Here is a 21203-nt window from a genome sequence, read left to right on the forward strand (position 1 = left end):
GTTCTCTGATGCTTACATGCTATCACACTGTTTTTTTTATGGAAAATTTACACACTGTGAGAATAAATTAACTTATGTTTGACTAACACAAAACACACATAGTTTTTATGATCAAATTGATATTTTATTCATTTAATATTATAAAACTCAACCAATATATCAAATCAACTCGCCTGGATATATTGAGTGTTTCAAAATGTTTTTTTTTTTTTTTCTGATGATTCATTCAGAGACTAAGTGTTCTCTGGATTGTACAATTAAATTATGGTCTGAGGTTTTACATTGTCTGATTTCTCAAGTTTGAGGAAAGTACACTGTTTAAGTACACCCTTCTCCACTTACAATTTTCTGTTGTATTCAAAGGATTTTATTTGGCTTTTTTTAGTCATCATGCAATATAAGCTATTAACTTCATATTTTTCCATGCTGTATGGTGCACATGTATTTATTATGTGTGTATCTTTAGCTATGACACAAATGAGGCTTAGCATTGCTCGCATGTTTTCTAGCTGAACATCTGGAGTTCCGGTGAGTCACTGTTGTTCATTTAGCTAAACTTGAGTTGTTTAGAAATACTTCAGGGGTACGTTATAGAAATCGTACTTCATTCATTATAATTCATGCTAATAAATTAATATTTATTACTCCTCTGTTTGAACGCACTACTGCGTTAATAATCTGAAGTGTAGCAAATAGTGATGAATCATAATTTATAACACTAAATGCATCATTTGAAAGTCACCTTTCACTGATTATGTACAATAACTAAATTAGGTACTATACTTTTTAAATCAACCTTTTCATAGATCTTCCTAAATGCTGATTTAATACAAACCGGATTCCAAAAAAGTTGGGACACTGTACAAACTGTGAATAAGACAATGATGTGGAAGTTTCAAATTTCAATATTTTATTCAGAATAGAAACATAGATGACACATCAAATGTTTAAACTGAGAAAATGTATAATTTTAAAGGGAAAAATAAGTTGATTTTAAATTTCATGGCATCAACACACCTCAAAAACGTTGGGACAAGGCTGTTTTTTATAACAGTCTGCAAACCTCTGGGGACTGAGGAGACAAGTTGCTCAGGTTTAGGAATAGGAATATTGTCCCATTCTTGTCTGATACAGGCTTCTAGTTGCTCAACTATCTTAGGTCTTCTTTGTCGCATCTTCCTCTTTATGATGCGCCAAAGGTCTTCTATGGGTGAAAGATCTGGACTGCAGGCTGGTCATTTCAGTACGGATCCTTCTTCTACACAGCCATGATGTTTTAATTGATGCAGTATATGGTCTGGCATTGTCATGTAGGAAAATGAAAGGTCTTCCCTGAAAGAGACGTCTGGATGGGAGCATATGTTGTTCTAGAACTTGGATATACCTTTCCGCATTGATGGTGCCTTTCCAGATGTGTAAGCTGCCCATGCCACATGCACTCATGCAACCCCATACCATCAGAGATGCAGGCTTCTGAACTGAGCACTGATTACAAATTTTGTTGTCCTTGTCCTCTTTAGTCCGGATGACATGGCGTCCCAGTTTTCCAAAAAGAACTTCAAATTTTGATTCTTATGATCACAAAACGGTTTTCCACTTTGCCAAAGTCCATTTGAAATGAGCCTTGGCCCAGAGAAAACTCCTGCGCTTCTGCATCATGTTTAGATATTTTATATCTAGTTTATGATATTTGTAAATTATTCCATTCCTTTTTTACTCACAATTTGTACAGTGTCCCAACTTTTTTGGAATCGTATTTGTAGAACCTCCCAGAATGCTCTGTGGTCCTCAACCACATCTGCCTAGTCTTACCAATCTATGGGCATCTCAAATCAACCCCAATACTGGTCTCAGTCAGCTTCCAGTACACTCCAGTACTTACCCCATCCTCTTGCCCTAGCAACTGCAGGTAAGAAACTTTCATGAATTCACTTAATCTCATATATATATATATATATATATATATATATATATATATATATATATATATATATATATATATACATATATAATTTTAAATGTAATATTAATATTTTCTCTATGTATTATCCAATTCTTTGAACACAATCAAGGAACCCACCAGTAAGAGTGTTTCCATCATTCATTCAGTAACAATATCAGAAGTATGTGTGGTTTTGTTTGTAGTCAGCAGAAATAATGCCACAGGAAGAGCTGAAAGACCGTCTGGGTTCAGCAGGTTTATTCTGATTTGAGATCCAAACTCAAACTTAATTAACTTTTGCTATATGTGACCCTAAAGCAAGCATTTGTGCTTTGAACTGTTTGGTAAATTATCAGAAATATTCTGCTGGAGGAAATCTTCTTGTCTGTCTTCTGTGTCTCAGATCTGAAGCGTTTTGATTTATTGAAGAACCCCGCTGCACTCGATGTGTCCAGACAAAGAGAGTTTATGCAATACATTGGCTCATGTATCAGTAAAATGTATGCATGCTAATACAATTTTTAACTGCTAATAAAAAAGCAGTTTTTCTGCTCAGCATATTTACCATTTATCAATCCTAAGAGGAGTCATTCAGTTTATTCAGTCTTTTCATTGAATATCATCAGGCCCAAAATACACGTATTTTTGCATGCTTGTCAGTCTTCTAATTCCTAACCTTACATTATTTCTCTCTTGCCCCTTTCTATCATCAGTTCTCCTATAGAGTGCCTGCTTTCCAGCATGCAGCATCTCAACAATACCCTGATAATGCAGTTCCAGTTTCACAGCCATTAATGACACAAAATAAACAAAACAAGCCTATGTACCAGCCTCAGCAACAGCAGGTATCAACACAGACTTTCTGGACTCATGCAGCTCTAGCTTTAAAAAAAAAAAAAATTCTAATATATAATGTGTTTTTTTTTCCACAGTTCATCAAATTCTTTACATGTTTCCACATATTCAACAATGAATGGTAAATGAATCAATTTAAATAGCTTTCATTTGGAATATTTATTCACCATAAGTATGTTTTATTCGGGTGTAATTCCTTATGTTAATGCAGACGACTTTTTCTCATAACTTCTGACACCACTGTATCTTTATTTGGTTTAATGTATTTATTGGAATTAATAAACCTTAGCCTAAATCTCTAATAATGTCACACACAGAACACAGAACATGGGACATATGCGTCTTGTTGACTTGCACAGACGCAATGCTTTTCCTGTAGCTGGACCCCAACCTGTTGTACCTGTTAGCTCTTTAAGACTGACCAATACCTTCCACCCCAGCACCTTTCCGGCAACTTCTGAAGTTCAGCTACCCAGCGTTGTAGCTGTACCACCCAGTGGGGAGGCCATCTCTGTGACTGGTGGATCCCATCCAAATAATGGAGCACTGTCGGGTAGGATTGCTAACGAGCGAGTGCTGTGTGATCACATCCTGCCTGCTGAAGCCAGCACTGGACTTTTGGATTCAGATCATGGGCCTTTCATTTCAGCAGTTGTGCCTGATCCCAATCACAGTGATCCTATATTATCCGAACTAGTATAAAAAAAGGACTTCTTCCAGCATCCCCACAACTGTGTTCTGATACTGTCAACACTAAAACTGATATGTACCCCAAAAACAAATCTTTACTGCAAATATGCATCTTATATCATGCTAATGCTCTATTCAATGAGATAAGGCATTCCTGGTACTTTTCATGTATCTTTTTAGCCTGGTCTCATTGAATTTTTTTTCTTGTTTATTTGTTACTGTTTCTTTATCTTTTATTCTAAGCATAATATATATGAACTAAAGTTTTGACTTTGTGAGGATTAGTCTAAATGTTAAAAGATTTTTAATTTTTTTTTATTATGTCTGTCTTTTGTAGCCTACTGTGAACTATGTGTGTGGGCTTTAACATATATCTCTGACATGTAATTAAATGCTAAGCTAATTACAGCCTGAGTCTCCTTCTGTGTTGCATACAGTATAATTGTCATCAAGTGTCAGTGGTGTTAATAATTCTGAAAAAATGTGCACACTTAACACTTAACTCAGAGAAAAACAACCTGAGTGAATAAAAAGTATAGAATTACAGTGTAGAGCGTTCCTGATTATCAATGACATCCGAATAACACAATCACCTGTTTATAGAGGATCAGGAAAACCATCGACCGTTAACTTACTTTAAAATAGAAGCATTTTATTACATTTTGTGACAATTCTTTCAAGGTCCAGTTTACTGATAAATGTTACTGATTAGTACAAACAATGTATGGGATACTTTGTAGGCTAAAAATATCCAAAAATACAAATTATGACAAATTAATGCAATAAACTATTTAAACATATATAACATATCTTAAAAATAAAGGTGCTTAAAAGGTTTTTCACAATGACGCCATAGAAGAACTAATTTTGGTTCCACAAAGAACCATTCAGTCAAAGGTTCTTTCAAGAACCATCTCTTTCTTACCTTCTTAAGAAACCTTCTTTCTTAAGAAAGAAAGAACCTTTTGTGAAACAAAGTTTCTTCAGATATTAAAGGTTCTTTATGGAATCATTTATACAAAAAGTTTGTTCTATGGCATTGTGAAGCAGAGTAAAGTTCAAAGTTTTAAACAACACATGAAAAAATGAACATAAAAACCATCTCGGTTACGTATGGTAACCCTCGTTCCCTGAAAGAGTGAATGGAGACGTCACGTCGGTGACCGACGAATTGGGATTTTGCTTCGATAGCCCAATCAACTTTGAGTGTAAACTAAACAAGCCAATACTTATTGGTATGCGATTATGCATCTAGCAGCTGCTGATTACAGCGTGTGTATAGGAAGGCAGCAGGCGCAATGCATACTAGGTTTTCGCTGGGGAGCAGAGACCTGACGGCCCAATAGTGGTACAGCAACCGTGGCAGCGGGTCGATTCGTAACCGAGACGTTCCCTTTTAGTCGGTCACTCTCGAAGTCAGGTTGGTGACCGACGAATTGGAGTACCTACCAAAGCGCTATGGGTGCTGCCCTTTCCTGTGCCCTGTGTGAGCCTCCTGCGCCCCTATTAGGTGAAGACCAGGACTCGGAACAAGTAGTTCCACTCACCATTGTCAAAGCACTACCTCACTTGGAGAGATTGGATAACGCTAAGAAAACGTACCCATTCCGCTGGAACAGGAATGCTGCGGAAGCACCATCCTTACCAAAGGAGCTTTTGGAAGCAAATACACATATAGCATCCATTTAGGTGTATATGGAGAAATGTGAGGTTATTAAAGCCCTCTTGGGAAGGCAGAAGTCTGCTGGGGAACCACAGGCTCTAAGGCTATACCACGAACTATACACATATGAGTACCACTTAGGTTTCAATATGGAACCCAGCCTTCTACGTTTCTTATGGATTCATCATGGAGGTCTGGCCCCGGATGTTCCACTGTGTTCAGCTGCCTAGGGTGATGGAGGATCTCAACAGGGTCTACACTATGGACTCTCTGGAGCAGTTTAAGCAAGCCGACACTAACCGGGGCCACTCAGTTCCATTATCCATTTGAGGTAAGAACACAGGAGGATATCGGGTCTACATGGAGGCTGTAGAATCTAGCGAATGTGTTGGGGGTCACCCAGCCTACAGCTCTACAAATATCTGTCAGTGAGGCCCCACGAGCCAGTGCCCAGAAGGATGCAATACTTCTAGTTGAGTGAGCTCGCAACATCAAAGGGAAGGGCACACTCTGTGCCTGATAAGCCAGGGTTATGGCATTCACAATCCAGTGGGCCATCCTCTGCTTGGAGATGGCATTACCCTTCTGCCGGCCTCTGTAACTGACAAAGAGATGGTCTGAGGTCCTGAAGCTTTGTGTTCGGTCTGTGTAGCATCTCAGTGCTCGGACGGGACAGAGCAAAGCTAGGGCTGGGTCTGCCTCCTTCAGGAGCAGTACTTGTAGGTTTACCACTTGGTCTTTGAATGGTGTAGTGGGAAACCACAGCATGCATGGATATCTGTTCTAGGGACACCACTGCCCAGAGGAATGTAAGATCTGACCACGGGTGAGTGTTTGGCGACAGGAACGGTGTAACTTGGACCCAGTGAGTGGCGCGCTTCCATGCTCTGGATTCGGCCATAAAGCCAGTGTTGGAGTGGTCTCATATGTAGAGCAGTGTAAGTGACCTGCGGCTGCCATATGCTCAAGGAGCCTCTGAAAAAGTTTCAGTGGGACCACTGTCCTGCCCTTGAATGTATTCAAGCAGGCTAGCACCGACCATGCATGTACCTCTGTAAGGTGCGCTGTCTGTTTGACCGAATCCAACTCCATACCAATAAAACAGAGGGAGGCGGATGGGAGATGACTGCTTGCAACACAAGGGGCATAGTGCAGCCTTAAGTGTGTAATTCACTCGACACTGGAATGACCACCGCTGAAGTGCCATCTCGCCAAAACAGGAAGCTTCCGAGAGCGTGCTGAACTCGTAGTTCACAGACACAGTTGAGCAGAACGATACTGTCTCTCGGCTCCGAAGTGAAAAGCTGGTATGCATTGCACCTGCTGCCTTCTTATACTCACGCTGTGATCAGAGGCAGCTGGTTGCAATAATTGGATGCCATTGTGCAGTGGCTTGTTTAGTTTACATTCAAAGTAGGTTGGTCTGTCAAAGCGATATCCTAATTCGTCGGTCCCCGACGTGACGTTGAGAGTGACTGACTACAAGGGAAATTTCATAAATTACTTTGTAAATCTTTACATAAAAGGCAACAAAGTCAAATTATTGACTTTCACTGATGTTTCCCAAAAATTTAAATCCAGCTTATAACTCAAAGAAAGTGGAACTGTATATATTTATTTTCACACATTACTGAAAAAAAAAAACATTTATATTCAATATAAAATAATTTAAAACATTGCTATGCTACAGTGGTTTTGTTTATTTTGGTATTTGTTATATATACATTATTTATGAATGCACAGACAGGCAGAAAGTTTTTACAGCTTAGACAAGTGAGACCAGTGCTGTCAGATGATTTCATCACCTTTAACATAAATGTATTTTTTGATTGCGTTTGATTTATTTGTTCTATACTGTCACATACCTTTAATGAATCTTGCCAGATTTCAATATAATTACAAGCACAGACAAAATTTGGCTTTGAGATAAGAAAATATGTATTCTTGCTTTTTTGTTCTCTTTAAAGGAACTTGGCAGGCCACCAAAGCCAATGAGATGAAGATGTTATGGGCCTTTTGTTTTCAAAACGTATATAAGGGCTAAATCTAGAGAGTAGTATCACAAAATCCTCTTCAACAATCCCTGATCAAGCTCACCAGTCTTAAACAAAGGTAAGGTGCTATTAATTTAATGCATGTTGATCAGTAACTTTGCTGTTTGGGGTTGAAGGTCTAGTTCTAGTTCTAGATGCTGTTGTAGATGATTACATATTTGATACTGAACAATGAAACTACATCTTTCACAAAAATGTGTATTTCACGTTTCATTTCAGACGATAATATTCAACATGAGAACCCTCTTTTTGCTGACATTTGTCATTGGAGTGGCCTACTGCGCTCCGGTACGTCACCTACAATATTTGTCTGTTATATATTTATTCATGAATCAGCTATGACAAGAGATTATGTAACCAGCTTTGAATGGCCTGTTTTTTGACCTACAGCAATTGATGTATTATGAGCTAGAGTACAAACCTGTCCTGGCTCCACAGGTTAGTTTGGTCCAAACATGAAATAAAGGTTTCTAATTTAAAATGATAGTCTAAATGAAATGAATCATGGCATATGGGAGTATATAGTGCATGTATAGTAATATATATATATGTCATATTTGATAATACTGCAGATTGTATAATATTAGAAGTGTGTATAATGATCTACAGGCTCTTCCTGCGGCTGCCGCTGCACCTAGACCTTCTGAAGTCGAAATTGTAAGTGTGGACTTTGAAATAGATTGATTTTAAAATCACTTAATAATATATTATGGATTATAATAATAAATATTTTATTTTATTTTATTTTATCAGCTCTTGGCAGCTCAGCAGGCTGCAGCTGGAGATCCTGTAAGTTTCAACTAGTTTTCATCTCTTTTCACAGTCTATTCATTATTACCTGCTAGTTTAGCATGCAATCTGTCCTCATTTTGTCTTATTCTCCACAGGCTCAACCTGTCCGTGGCTTCATTAAGCATGAGATTCCCCAGCCCGGAGGCAGAGAAAGCATTGAAGTTGTACGTGTTTCCTCCCTTTTTAATTGTCACTTACACACAATGTGAATCTCCAGTACAATAACCCCATTTCTTCCTAAATTAATTTTCCTCTTTTTCTAGCTGTACCCATTCGGCTTTCCTCAAGCTGCTCCAGCTGCTCCGCTGCCCTGTTCCTGCTGCTCCAGCTGCTCCAGTTGTTCCAGCTGTTCCTGCTATTCCTGCTGCCCCTGCTGCCCCAGTACAGTCTGAACATTTGTAATATGTATTATAATTTCACATATATATGTGTCTATTTCTAATTTTCAAATTTTTTAGGCCCCTGTTCCAAAGGACGATGATGATGATCATGATGACTAAACCAGACTGGTTGGTTCATTATTAATTAACCAATATATCCATCAAAATGCTCTACTGCCATCAGTTTAAGGTTTTATTTAATTATTATTATTGTTTTTTTTATGGAAAAAGAAAGATTACTGGAGCAGGCTTTACAAAAAAATATATATATTTAAGTCATTCTACTTCAAATTTTCATGTTAAATCAGTGTATTGTTGCCTTTCTTTGTAATTATTACTTTTGAGGTGTACTTGCAATTTCTGAGTAAAAACTGTCTATAGTTGCTTTTTCTTTTTTTTTTTGTAGTAAATATGTCACAGCTTTGAGCAGCACATTATTCTTATTTTATTTTATTCTAACATAAACAATAGAATAGAAACCTCTAGACAAAACAACACATTTCTAAAGCCTTCTTTTTTTTTTCTTCTCTCACAGATGAACAGATAAGCTGACCACCAATTCCTGAATGGCAAGGATCTGCTTAGTGTTTAGCAAATTGACTGTGTAAATGCTTTCCTGCATTAGAAATAATGCCGATCAATCAAATGGTGCTTTCTCATTGGCTTGATGCATGAGAGCCATAAAAACCATTGCTTTTTTTGATTTATAATAAACCATTGAATCATTTCTTTGCCTCCTTGTGTGTGTTACTTTGTTGTTGTATTATTTGTTGTATGCTGTTAATACAAATACATAACAATTCCTAGTTTGGCTGATAATAAATATCATCCCAAAAAATGCTCTTCCAAACCTGACATTTGCATAGTTGCAATTAAACACCACTAAGTTCATACACACACACACAAAAAAAAACAAACTCAGTTCCTATTTTTGATAGCACTGATATTTTGTACCTTTAAAATATAGCTTCAAAAACACAGGCTGGTGATATCAGCACTTCCTATGACTATCATCATTATAATAATAGCTGACAGAAAGGCAGACAATGACTGACTACAGGTCATTTTCTCAATAACCATCTTTCTGTATCTGTGAGGTCATGATAAAGTCTAGTCTGAGAGGGATTGGCTAAGCGCTAAGCCAGAGACCAAATAAAAGCATGAAAACTCTCAGAGCTAGTGAATCTACCTGTGGCCAAGGTGAAAAAGCTGGTTGACCCTTCCTTGCACTGTAAGTTGTTCTGTTTCTATGTTATGGCTCAGCACTAGCGCTCCTTCATTGTTTTTGACAGTCTCATCTCATGTCTTTGTTTGTGTAAGGTTGGTGAATCTCTAAACATGTGGACATCTCTCCTGTGTCTTCTTCTGGCTGGTGCAGTATCTGCAGCACCAGTAAGTACACATTCAACTTTTTCTCAGGAATGTCTTTGTAGTCCTCAAAGTTTGTTTTATGTCTCTGTCGGCCAGCTGTTGTAACTGATACTTTTTTTTTCCATGTGTGTTTATATCTCTCTCTAGCTTTCACCGTTTTTCAATTATCTCCCTCATTATGGCAACCCGAAGCAGGTGGGGTTAACCACACTTGAACATTCTTGACTTTTCCGTATCCATAACAGTCTTCGGAATCTTTTACTTTAACCATAATCAACACATTGCACCCAGTTCCATGATGAAAATAGCTCTGTAATATTACACTGGATGATGACATGCTACTCCGTGACATGTGTTTATATGATTTATAGGTTTAACTGACTCTCCTGAGGTTGTTACAGAGCATGAATTGAACATTGTAATTGTAACCGAACTTAACATGTTCTTTTCAGGCATCTACTTAAATTAATTTTAACTCCTTTCATTGGTATTTTAGGTAAATAATGGTGGCTTCCAGGGAATACCATCACAGCCACATCCTGGTCTGAACGCTCCAATCAGCATGGAAATCGTATGGGCTACTTTTCTTTTTTATTACCTTAAATATAATAATTCAAAGTGGTAACATATATAGTTTCATAAATGTTTCAGTTTGAATTTAGTTAGGCTATTTTAGTGTATAAATAATAACAGGCTAAATGAAAATAAGAAAATAGTTTTATGCTGTAAACCCTGCTGTAAAGATGTCTTTTTGGTACCTGAAGTAGTCATTTCTAACTGCCCTAACCCTTAAAATTACTTACTAGTTTTCTGTAACCTAATGTATTCATGTATATATATATATATATATATATATATATATATATATATATATATATATATATATATATATATATATATATATTTTTTTTTTTTTATGGTACCACATGAAGCACATTTATGGTCCTTGCTGTAAAAACCCAACTCAAAGATTTAAACCGTAGTGAAATTAATGGTTTAAATCAAACTTTGATGCTTGTTATCTTAAAATTTTATTTTGATACTTCACAGACGGTTACATTATAGTGTGTGTGTGTGTGCTGTATAGCATCATAAATGTATAAATAACATTAATAATAACAATCATTTATTTATATTTTTATCAAATAGATTTTCCCTCCGCAATTCCCTGCCAGTCCAGTAGGAGGAGCAGCTGGCACAGCGGTAAGTCAGTCATGTTTTTCTGTCTACAAGCTTCCCAGACTCTTGTGATCTACCATTGCCTTTTTGATAAGCTCAGCTCAATCAGTTGAATAAATATACAAAGTGTGTATTCGAAAAAGAATAGAACATGATTACTAGGCCTACTTTTATTGACACTGTGGCATCTCTCTCTCTCTCCCCCCGTTCTCAGTCATTCCCTACAAAAGCTTTCATCAAATACTCTCTCCCTAAAGTTCCTGGCAGAAAAAGTGTGGAAATCGTGAGTGAACAAAAAAATTCATCAAAGTCTAGAGATGTTTAAGTACACTCTTTATGAAGTTACTTATGCAGAGTGTTGCTTGAGCCTCTGCAAAAGTCTCATTAAACTACAGAGATAAACATAATTTTGTGATGCAATAAAATAACTGGTGGTTTTGTTTTTCTCCTTAAGTTTTACCCCTATGACTTCAGTCAGCATCAGGTAATGACCTTTTTTTTTTTCTGCGAGCACTAGACTAAAAAAAGTTGGTCTTTGCTTAACTATAAATGTAAAAACATAAAGTAAAAACCCTGTTTTTACAGTTTAGATGTTGTTTTGATTTCAGGACCAACCCAGTGTTCCCCTGATACCTCAAATCCCAAATGTAAATTCTTGGAATTACTTCAACATTTTGACATTATTATTTAAAAAACATGTTTGTGAATGCTTGTTTGATGATATGGTCTTTTATATGTTTGTGAATATACAGATCTTCCCCTTCGATTTTATGCCACAGACTGTTCCCCAGCAGCCACCTGTGGTGAGACAATTACGCTTTCAACTTCTGTGCTTTCATAATCACTTGCACTGTTATTGGAATTTGCTGAGAGACTGAATCCTGAAACATGGTGAACTTTTATTGCATTTTTTACACAGAACCCACCATTCCAGGATGCTCCTCCACAAACCCAAGAGGCTCAGCAGCAGACCCAGCCGGAGCAGCAGGCTCAGACAGGACAGGTGTGTGTGTGTGTGTGTGTGTATGTGTGTGGTGGGAGAGCTAAAAACACAAACTTCAGCAAAGCTCTGATTTGACAACATAATTACTCCTTCGGTGCCACATTTAGCCAGGATGTGTTTAACCAAAATGAGAACTTGCGAATCTCGTATGTCAGCAGCAGTTTTGCAGAAACAGCAGATTATGCGTGCCACACATCGATTAATTATCCGCACTTTTGTTTTCAGGTGTCTAACAAGCCATGAAGACTGGTGAGATACTGCTTAGGTGTATCCGAATTTAATTCATTCATCCTACTTATGTACTGCAACACAATATTGTTTTTGACATTGTTTGAAATCACTCTTTTATGCTTTTCTTTATATCTATATCTATATTTATAATTATATCTTTTTAACATACAATTTCTTGTGCCCACAGGCACATCTTTGAAGATGAGTGAGGAAAAATAAAAGTCAATCAACAAGAGTGTGTTAAAGTTTTGTGTCTAATGCTATTTAGAATTAATACATACTTATTTTTTTTTCTGGAATAATAATTTAAAATGAGATGATTATTTAACATGAAGAAGATGATTTACCCATATGTATAACAACATTTTTTTTGAGTTCTGTAACTGCATGGTATACAGATTGACATGTGCTGGTTTGGTCTTATTCTGATGTGAAAAACTGAACAAATTTCAATGAACATTTTCTAATCTAGGCCTTTTGTGAGTAGTGTTTTCAGTAATAAAGTCAATTAAACAAAACTTTTTAAAATTGTATCTGCACTTATTTATCCTAGTGCCAGTTGTTACAAAGCAGGAGATGGAGTTTTAAAAATGCAATATAAATAATACAAATCATATTTTTTTTCAAAGTTTACAAATATTTTTGCTGAAAGGCTCAAATGAAATATTATGCACCGTCACATTAAAGAATCTGCAGTATAATAAGCATGATCCAGCATGATCAGAATCATTAAATTCATGCTCGTTAACACTTTAGAAGAGCAAACACTTTGCTAGGCCATGTTCAACCTCAAGAAAGCTTGAAGATGTGTATATCAAATTAGAGAATTATTTAATATGCTCATACAAACAAAATGCAGGGAATTTTAAAGAGTAAACTATGAATAATTTAAAGAGTAAACTATGAAAAGTTTTTGCAATGCCAGGTCATGAGGAATTTTAATATTTTCTTTACATAAAAACAAATATAAAACCACAAAATAATAGATCTACAGTATGTTAGCATCAATCCATTTCTTAAATAGGCTATATTCAAATGTGAAGTAACAGCCAGTACACTTTTATGATATGACAAGTGAATGAATGAATGAAACATCTTCAAATGTATCTTGTCTGAAAAATTGACCGAAGGGGAGCAAGGGTATATGTCCTCTCTTGCCTGAATCTTTTGAGCTCAGCAAGTGGATATATATAAACCTTTTATATTCTCACTTTATCAGATGGAAGACATCTTGGATGTGGATTCCCTAAAGCATAAGGCATATCAATCCTTGTAATGCTCCAAACCATAGAGTAAGGGAAAAAACGCAGACAGCAACAGTACTAAAGAAGCTGTCAGTGTCCTCACAGTAAAAAGATTTATCTCCAAATGAATCAGCAAGAAATGGTGCATTCAGTCTGTAATTAAGAGTTCAGAAGAATGTGTAATATGAGCTTCATTGTGAAGATCTGTTTTAATTAGATCGATCAATTTGGCAGGCGCCCACAAGTCCCACTCACATGCGAAAAGGGGCCCCTTGAAAGCCATATATATAAAACTTCACCATCAAACACAACAGACAGACAACCCTCCTGTCTGGAGGATCGGGTACATAATTTCATTTTTCGTCTGTCTTTTTGAAGAACTGTGCACCAAGCAGAATTGCACAGTGTATAATTATACATAATGAGTCATTAACATTTGTAATTCCAACCTTGTTTCAGGAATAAAGGCAAAAAATAGATTTCCCTCTTTGCCGAGAGATGATTGGCTTGTTTCAGGATCTGCTAAGTATATATAGCAGCCCTGTACAGTAGTTATGCATTCAACTTTAAACTTCAAGAAGCCAGCCAATTCTCCTTGTGATTTTCAAAAAGAGGTAAGCGCTTATCATTTCTAAAGTTATAACTCATGGATATGTTACACTATGCTACATCAACATGTTTTGTTTGTTTTTCTTTTTCGGATCATAAGAGCAAATATGAAAGCTCTGGCGTTTTTGATGTGTTTGCTGGGCTCTTCACTAGCTGCCCCTGTAAGTTCTCGATTCTCAGTTCAAGACAGTATTGCAAAGTGTAAGTTTCACACATTTTTGACATCTTCCTCTTGCTTTGCACATTTTAGGCCCCTGACAGTGGCAGCAGTGAGGTAAGACCTCTGTGAGATGGTTGTTAATGGATGTTAATGTTTGGCCTAAAATTTTGTATAACACTTGTTGTCTTTTTTCTCCAGCAGCAGACTAATGGTCATGCTAACACAGCTCTACAGTTGATGGAACTCTACAGAATGTTTGGACATCTGCAGCAACAGGTCAGTTCAGTGGCGCTAATGACATAGGCCTAGAGGCTTTTTATAATAATAACAATATAATGTAATCAATGTTTTTGCAGGGTTTTGGTGCTGTTGCTAATGGTGCTTAACAGCCTGTATGCTAAAAATTGTACCATTTTGTGTCATTTAAAGACTTTACTGTGTGAACATGTGTCAGAAGTAACCGGTTTCATGGAACTGATGACATTTTGTGTTCCTCACAGGCAGCACCTGCAGCACCCGCAGCACCCGCAGCACCTGCACCTGTTAATGTAAACCCCTCTCATACTATCAAAAACATATATCATACACATTTTTGAGTTTTTGAGGAGAAATGATAACCTATTGAAACATTCTTGAAAATATATTTTTCCCTTTTACAGACCCAGCCTCAAGTTTCACCTCAAGCACCACAGCAGGTTAGCAACATGCTATTGCTATTTTTGATCAGTTTTAGTCAAGCCATGTTAGAGCATGTTATGCCACAGCAGATTAGCAACATGTTATCGATACTTTGAGTCATTTTCTTTTAATGATTTCTGTTTCTTTTTCGCGTCTGTTTATGATGTGTATCATTTAGGGTATAACATAAAGACATTAGCTTTGTGTATTGAGTAGTAGCCAATAGCATTTTAGCTTTTAGCATGGCTTTGCTACTAATCTTTGAAAAAAAAAAAGATAAAAACTACAGAGTGGTAATACACTCTTAAAATAAAAATTTTGTGTCAATGATTCACACATCCAACCTTGGAACCTTTCCATTCTACAAAAAGTTCTTTATAGTGGAAAAAAGTTCTTCAGACTAAAAAATATATATATATATTTTAAGAACCATTTACTGAAAAGTTCCTTGGAGAACCCAAAATGGTTTTACTTTGCATTGACACTGATCTTTAAACTTTTCTTCAGGGCTATTTTCTCAACCCCGCTTTTTTCGCACCCAAAGGAGATGAATCAGATGAGGAAGGAGCTGTAGGTTATTTCATCTTATCAAAATTGAATCACACATTTTTTAAACATTATGTATTTTATGAGTTTGGTCCTTCTTTTCTATCTACCATAGCCACAGTTTCGTGGGTTTTACCCTCCCTACGGCTCCCAGCCTGCCCAGCCTGCCCAGCCGGCTGCTCCGTTGAACTCAGATGAGGCCGAAGGTGCAGAAGAAGCAGAGGGTGCAGAAGCTGCAGAAGTTGTTGAAGCTGGTGTCGAACCTGAACCTGCTGGAACCGCTGCAACTGTTGATGTTACTGCCGTAAACGAGATCGCACCCGTGGATGTTGCCATTGAGGCTACTGCTGAACCTGTTATTGCTGCTGCTGATCCGTCTCTCATCCCTGAGGTACCAGCAGTTGCTGTGGAAATCGACACCACTTTGGTGGGGCCTGATGCTACTGCTGGTGCAGACCAGGCGTTGGTGACTGATGCTCCTGATGCTGCTCTGCTAGTGTAGTGATAGAGATTATCACAAGCCCCCACTCCCAAGATCCTAACCAATCAGTCACATCGCTGACATTAAGGCCACACCTCTATGGTCGCACATGGACTTGGCTAGACAGAGGGGGTGTCTTACTGGCTTGCTGGAACAAAGTGTGGCACATTTCTGTTGTGTTGTCTGTGAAAATGTTTCCTGGCAGATGACAATTTTTATTAACCTCACTGTAAGAATTGAGCCGATACTGCTGCAGAAAGCGATTATTGTTATGTCTTCTCTTTCAGTTTCTTAAAATAAAATGCCTTTTGTCTTACTGCCTTTAAAGGCCTCTTTAGTCAACTGAAATGTATGCAAAAGTTTGGAAATAATAAAAATGGACAAAACAGTTTTGTGTGAAGAACCAGTCACTAAAGGCACGCACACACGCACATGCACACACACACACACACACACACAAACACACACACACATGTTGGATTTCTATGTTTTATGGTGAGATTCCATAGGCTGATGGTTTTTATACCGTACAAAGTGTATATTCTATTGCCCTACACCAAACATACACCTAAACTTACCCCTTACAGGAAACTGTGCATTTTCATATTTTCAAAAAACTTCATTCGTAAGATTGTTTCCTCATGAGGACCTAAAATGTCCGCATGATGTAGGGTTTACCAGGACCACACACACACACACAAACACGCAAACACACAAGGCTCCCTGCAATTAAAGGCCATTTTATAATTTGAAATACAACACATGAAAGAAAAAAATGGTAGTGATTGGTGAAAACCAATCACTACTATTGCACAAAATACATAAAATATTACAAGTAGTGGTAATAATATGAAGACCTCTTCAATCATTAGAAAAATAACTACGTACTATAAAACAACTACATATATCTACATCTATGTATAACAAATGACTCTATACAAAATACATATTTACACACATGCACACACACACACACACACACACACACACACACAAACATATATATTCAAACATTCACTGATGCTCCAGAAGGAACACAATGCATTAAGCGCCGGGGGTGAAAACTTTTACATTTGAAGATCAAGATAAACCAGTACTTATTTTTTTTTCCGGCAAACATGCAAGCATATTCTCTTTTTTTCCAATAAAAAAAAAATATTTCAACAAAATAAGATAAATTTGGATCTTCATCCTGTTCAAAAATTTTTGATTGTACATTTTCCATATGCATAAATTTCGTTTTTATGAGAAAAAAATATATACTACATGTACTGTATGAAATGAAATGAAAACTATGTATATCCAACAAAACAGGCCATATATTTCTCTAGAAGGCTTGTAATAAAGCTGTGAGTAGCTGTGAAAGTAAGGCTGGCAGGCTTGTTTTAATAGGATAAAGCAGATCTGTGCAAGAGTGCTGACTGGGCAGATGTTACTACATGAGGAAAATCTCTCACTCCATGGCTCACAGTCTAGCAAGCGCATGTACATAAATTACACCATTATAATGTTGCGACAGCATAAGTACCATGAAATTACAGTTAAATAAATACCACACACACAAAATGTGGTCATTCACATATGCCTTATTTGAGGCACTCTGGTGAAATCATTTAAAAATGAACATAAAATTTGTTCTGAATATGATACAATTACGAAAACTACAGGTTGCTAAAAATGCCCAGTGTAATTGTATAAACGACAGGCCTCACCAATACTTTGAACTTTTGTCGGAGGGAGTATAAATTATGTACTATTCAAGAAGGCAGTGGGGAGGCTTTGTCTTTGTCACTCTAGTCTTTCATTAATCTCTAAATCCTTCTCAGGGTCATGCAAGTCTGAGATATCATTACAGAGCACAACCAAACAAATGAACCGCAAGCGTACTCCTCCTTTGAAAACACTCGCTGTAATTTGACTGTATCTTTCATTTCACCAGACAGAAGGTCTGTAATTCTAAGTGGTTCTGTGAATCTTCTGATCAAGAGAGAATGGGACAGGATTTAGGCTAAAGCAAAACAGTTGGTGAGTTTTTAATCTGAATTTATGGCAATTTTCATCCTCTTAGAGTAACATATTGTCCATTGCAGATTTTTTTCGTGACTATGAACAAATGTGTAAATTATACATCACTGCTATAGCCTGTTACTTTAGGGGAAAAGGAATCATGACTGTTGTACCTGCATCAGGAGGTGTTGCAGTCCCACCCCAAATGTCTCCAATAATGGAAGTGGACACAGAGGAGGACAATGAAGACCCAATTCCAACTCCAAGTGCAGGACGTGTATTTAACATAAACAACAGCAACAACAATGAAGAGTAATCAAAGATCATTAAATATAATAAATACAATATGTATGTATATATATGTAGCATGTATGGCAATGTATTATATAGTGACAGTGGTGTATTTTGCTGTCTGTAGGGAAGACAAAAAGAAAAAGAAAAAGGAGAAAAAAGAAAAGAAGGAGAAGAAAGAGTAAGTAGCATACCAAGTGTTTGGATATAAATAATGAATATAAATAATCTTATTAAAATATAATTTGCTCTCTTTTCCTATAGGAAAAAAGAAAAGAAAGAGAAGAAAGAAAAAACTGAGAAGAATCCAAAGGATGAAAAAGAAAAAGAAAATGAAAAAGAAAAGGAAAAAGAAAAGGAAAAGGAAAAGGAAAAAGAGAAGGAAAAGGAAAAGGAAAAGGAGAAAGAAAAAGATAAAGATAAAAAGGAAGGGTTGTTATCAGACTTTTTATCCATCATTTCTACTCTGTGATAATGTTCCAAACGTTCAAAGTTATCAGCACTGATTTCTGCTCATGTCAACTTTATTTTCTCAAGGCCTAAGGAGGTGTTCGTGATTAACCCAGCGGGACTCCTGTACTACCAATGGCTGCTTATAATCACAATTCCCGTCATGTACAATTGGACAGCCATAATTGCAAGGTAATAATTAAATGTTCATGTTTTAATAAGACGAGGAGACCATGATATCAGAGAAGAATACAAATGTAAGATGTCTCCTTTTTATTAACCTCTGAAGTGTGCTTCCTTACGTCTCCGTTAGTCATTCATATTCTGTAATAAATATGATGAAGGCAATATGGTCAGTTATATGTACATTTTGGAAGCTTGATAAATGGGTGTAATACATTTGAGAGCTTTTACATTTTGTCTCTTTGCATAGAGCCTGCTTTGAGGAGCTACAGCACAATTATCTCCTGATATGGTTCTTCCTGGACTACACCTCCGACCTGCTTTATTTGGCTGACATGGCCTTCAGATCACGAACAGGTTCATATAACATCAGTAGTGCGATCAGATTTCTCTCTTTAATGAAGCGAAGTGACCGATTTGTGTTTTCATGCCACCTTTCTTTAACCAGGTTACCTGGAACAGGGCTTACTAGTCAAAGACGAAAAGCTCCTTCTTCAGCGGTATAAAGACAGTCTCCAGTTCCGGATTGATGTCATCTCTATGCTTCCCACGGACATCTTCTACTTCGTTTTAGGGTTAGACTACCCAGAGATCCGCATAAACAAGCTGCTCCGCCTCAACCGCATGTTTGAGTTCTTCACAATCTCAGAAACCATGACCAACTACCCCAACATCTTCCGAATCTGCACTTTGATCATGTATATCATCATCATCATCCACTGGAACGCATGCCTCTACTTCTCCTTCTCCAAGGCCATCGGGTTCGGATCAGATGCATGGGTGTATCCATCTCTCACCGAAGATGAGTTCGGAGAGCTTGGGCGAAAATATTCCTTCAGCCTCTACTGGTCCACTCTTACCCTCACCACCATCGGGGAGACGCCGTCTCCAGAGCTAGACTCTGAATTCCTCTTTCATGTGGTTGACTTCCTGGTGGGTGTCTTGATCTTCGCCACCATTGTGGGTAACATTGCTACAATGATCTCAAATATGAACGCGGCCCAGGCTCAGTTTCAAGCCAGGATTGATAACATCAAGCAGTACATGCACGCGCGGCATGTCAGCAAGGATCTTGAGATCCGTGTCATCAAGTGGTTTGACTTCCTGTGGACTAACAAGAAAGCACAAGATGAACGAGAGGTTCTGAGGTACCTGCCAGACAAGTTACGGGCAGAGATAGGCATGAACGTGCACTTAGATACCCTCAAGAAGGTGCGGATCTTTGCCGACTGTGAAGCAGGGCTGCTAATCGAGTTGGTGTTGAAGCTTCGCCCACAAGTCTTCAGTCCCGGTGACTACATCTGTCGCAAGGGCGATATTGGTCGGGAGATGTACATCATAAAGGATGGCAAACTCGCTGTTGTGGCTGACGATGGTGTCACTCAATTTGTTGTCCTCGGCGATGGAAGCTACTTTGGAGAAATCAGCATTCTAAACATCAAGGGCAGCAAGGCTGGGAACCGTAGAACGGCCAATATCCGAAGCATAGGATACTCCGACCTCTTCTGCCTGTCCAAAGATGATCTGATGGAGGCTTTGACTGAATATCCAGAGGCTAAGGCCATGCTGGAGGACAAAGGGAGACAGATTCTGCTGAAGGATGGTTTGTTGGAGCTGGACCCTGCGAAACTGAAGCCAGACGAGAGGGACTTGGAGGACCGTGTGAACCGAGTGTACAGCACGATGCAACTCATGCAGACCAAAGTGAAGAAGCTGCTGGCCGAACACGAGGAAACGCGAAAGGAAATCAAACGGCGGATTGCTCAGATAGAGCGCTTCGCTGGAGAGGTGGTGGAGGATGAAGATGAAGAGGAGGAGATGGAAAAGAAGGAAGAAACGGAGGAGCAAAAGAAAGAGGAAGAGCCAGAGAAAGAGAAGTTAGAAGAAGACAAGGAAAAGACGGAAGAAAAAGAGGAGGAAAAAACGGAGGAAGCAACCAAAGAGGAAAAGAAAGATGAGGAGCCATAGGATAAAACCTTATGAGACCATTTCATAATAAAAGAGAAAATAAAATCTTATTGTCCTTAGTAACTCTACTTTGAATTTGTTGATTCACTGGATGCAAAATGTCTTGTGCAGCCAATAAATTCTTATGAAGGCAACAAAAGATTTATTGTCTGGCAAATTATCAATTAGTAGTACCAGTTTAAAATTGTATTTCTTTGTAACATATTCAATATTTCTATATGATGTTTGCATAAAGCAAACTCTAAAAAACGAGAGGCGATACCTGCAAATATGAGCTCTGCACTTTCATCATTTATCCATTTGACAGTGAATATTGGAAGCTCTCGAATCAGCAATATCCTTCCTAAAGAAATAGTTTTCCATTCAACTTGTTAGTTGGTAATTGAGACAACCATTTTTTTTTTTTTTTTTATGAAAATCACATTA

The 21203-nt window shown here is 37.6% G+C and overlaps 5 protein-coding genes across 5 annotated transcripts; all 5 read left to right on the top strand.

Annotated features, from left to right (window-relative positions):
- The first annotated feature begins 2040 nt into the window (after nucleotides 1-2040).
- On the top strand, nucleotides 2041-7150 carry LOC113095175 (uncharacterized). The gene is given in 6 exon segments (XM_074559907.1): nucleotides 2041-2082; nucleotides 2656-2787; nucleotides 3101-3470; nucleotides 3503-3644; nucleotides 5803-5869; nucleotides 7118-7150. Coding segments are annotated over 6 exon segments (786 nt in total).
- Nucleotides 7151-7438: 288 nt separating this feature from the next.
- LOC113095186 (translation initiation factor IF-2-like) lies at nucleotides 7439-8496 on the top strand. The gene is given in 8 exon segments (XM_026260819.1): nucleotides 7439-7492; nucleotides 7595-7642; nucleotides 7814-7861; nucleotides 7958-7993; nucleotides 8092-8160; nucleotides 8260-8304; nucleotides 8306-8377; nucleotides 8455-8496. Coding segments are annotated over 8 exon segments (414 nt in total).
- Nucleotides 8497-9714: 1218 nt separating this feature from the next.
- Nucleotides 9715-12673, top strand: LOC113095176 (protein app1-like). The gene is made up of 10 exons (XM_026260809.1): nucleotides 9715-9768; nucleotides 10244-10318; nucleotides 10897-10950; nucleotides 11141-11209; nucleotides 11381-11410; nucleotides 11535-11573; nucleotides 11679-11729; nucleotides 11846-11929; nucleotides 12155-12178; nucleotides 12348-12673. Exons 1-9 carry the CDS (start codon nucleotides 9715-9717, stop codon nucleotides 12170-12172), a joined length of 474 nt encoding a protein of 157 aa, XP_026116594.1. The 3' UTR covers nucleotides 12173-12178; nucleotides 12348-12673.
- A 1308-nt stretch (nucleotides 12674-13981) lies between these two features.
- Nucleotides 13982-16260, top strand: enam (enamelin). Its single transcript, XM_026260798.1, has 8 exons — nucleotides 13982-14018; nucleotides 14114-14174; nucleotides 14264-14287; nucleotides 14372-14449; nucleotides 14674-14721; nucleotides 14833-14868; nucleotides 15359-15421; nucleotides 15513-16260. Exons 2-8 carry the CDS (start codon nucleotides 14121-14123, stop codon nucleotides 15897-15899), a joined length of 690 nt encoding a protein of 229 aa, XP_026116583.1. The 5' UTR covers nucleotides 13982-14018; nucleotides 14114-14120; the 3' UTR covers nucleotides 15900-16260.
- Nucleotides 16261-17729: 1469 nt separating this feature from the next.
- On the top strand, nucleotides 17730-20923 carry LOC113095147 (cyclic nucleotide-gated channel rod photoreceptor subunit alpha-like). Its single transcript, XM_026260766.1, has 7 exons — nucleotides 17730-17903; nucleotides 18020-18197; nucleotides 18304-18357; nucleotides 18441-18608; nucleotides 18714-18818; nucleotides 19060-19166; nucleotides 19258-20923. Exons 2-7 carry the CDS (start codon nucleotides 18046-18048, stop codon nucleotides 20775-20777), a joined length of 2106 nt encoding a protein of 701 aa, XP_026116551.1. The 5' UTR covers nucleotides 17730-17903; nucleotides 18020-18045; the 3' UTR covers nucleotides 20778-20923.
- Nucleotides 20924-21203: the final 280 nt, after the last annotated feature.

The sequence above is a fragment of the Carassius auratus genome, unplaced genomic scaffold, assembly GCF_003368295.1.
Source record: "Carassius auratus strain Wakin unplaced genomic scaffold, ASM336829v1 scaf_tig00215630, whole genome shotgun sequence".
NCBI classification, from domain to species: Eukaryota; Metazoa; Chordata; class Actinopteri; order Cypriniformes; family Cyprinidae; genus Carassius; species Carassius auratus.

Excerpts from the sequence above, each read along its gene's own strand:
- LOC113095176 (XM_026260809.1), top strand. The coding sequence starts at position 9,715 with ATGTGGACATCTCTCCTGTGTCTTCTTCTGGCTGGTGCAGTATCTGCA. Across the intron at positions 9,769-10,243 it reads GTGCAGTATCTGCAGCACCA|GTAAATAATGGTGGCTTCCA; the intron begins GTAAGTACACAT and ends TTGGTATTTTAG. Across the intron at positions 10,319-10,896 it reads CTCCAATCAGCATGGAAATC|ATTTTCCCTCCGCAATTCCC; the intron begins GTATGGGCTACT and ends TTTATCAAATAG.
- enam (XM_026260798.1), top strand. The coding sequence starts at position 14,121 with ATGAAAGCTCTGGCGTTTTTGATGTGTTTGCTGGGCTCTTCACTAGCT. Across the intron at positions 14,869-15,358 it reads CACCTCAAGCACCACAGCAG|GGCTATTTTCTCAACCCCGC; the intron begins GTTAGCAACATG and ends ACTTTTCTTCAG. Across the intron at positions 15,422-15,512 it reads AATCAGATGAGGAAGGAGCT|CCACAGTTTCGTGGGTTTTA; the intron begins GTAGGTTATTTC and ends TATCTACCATAG.
- LOC113095147 (XM_026260766.1), top strand. The coding sequence starts at position 18,046 with ATGACTGTTGTACCTGCATCAGGAGGTGTTGCAGTCCCACCCCAAATG. Across the intron at positions 18,198-18,303 it reads AACAGCAACAACAATGAAGA|GGAAGACAAAAAGAAAAAGA; the intron begins GTAATCAAAGAT and ends TGCTGTCTGTAG. Across the intron at positions 18,609-18,713 it reads GATAAAGATAAAAAGGAAGG|GCCTAAGGAGGTGTTCGTGA; the intron begins GTTGTTATCAGA and ends TATTTTCTCAAG.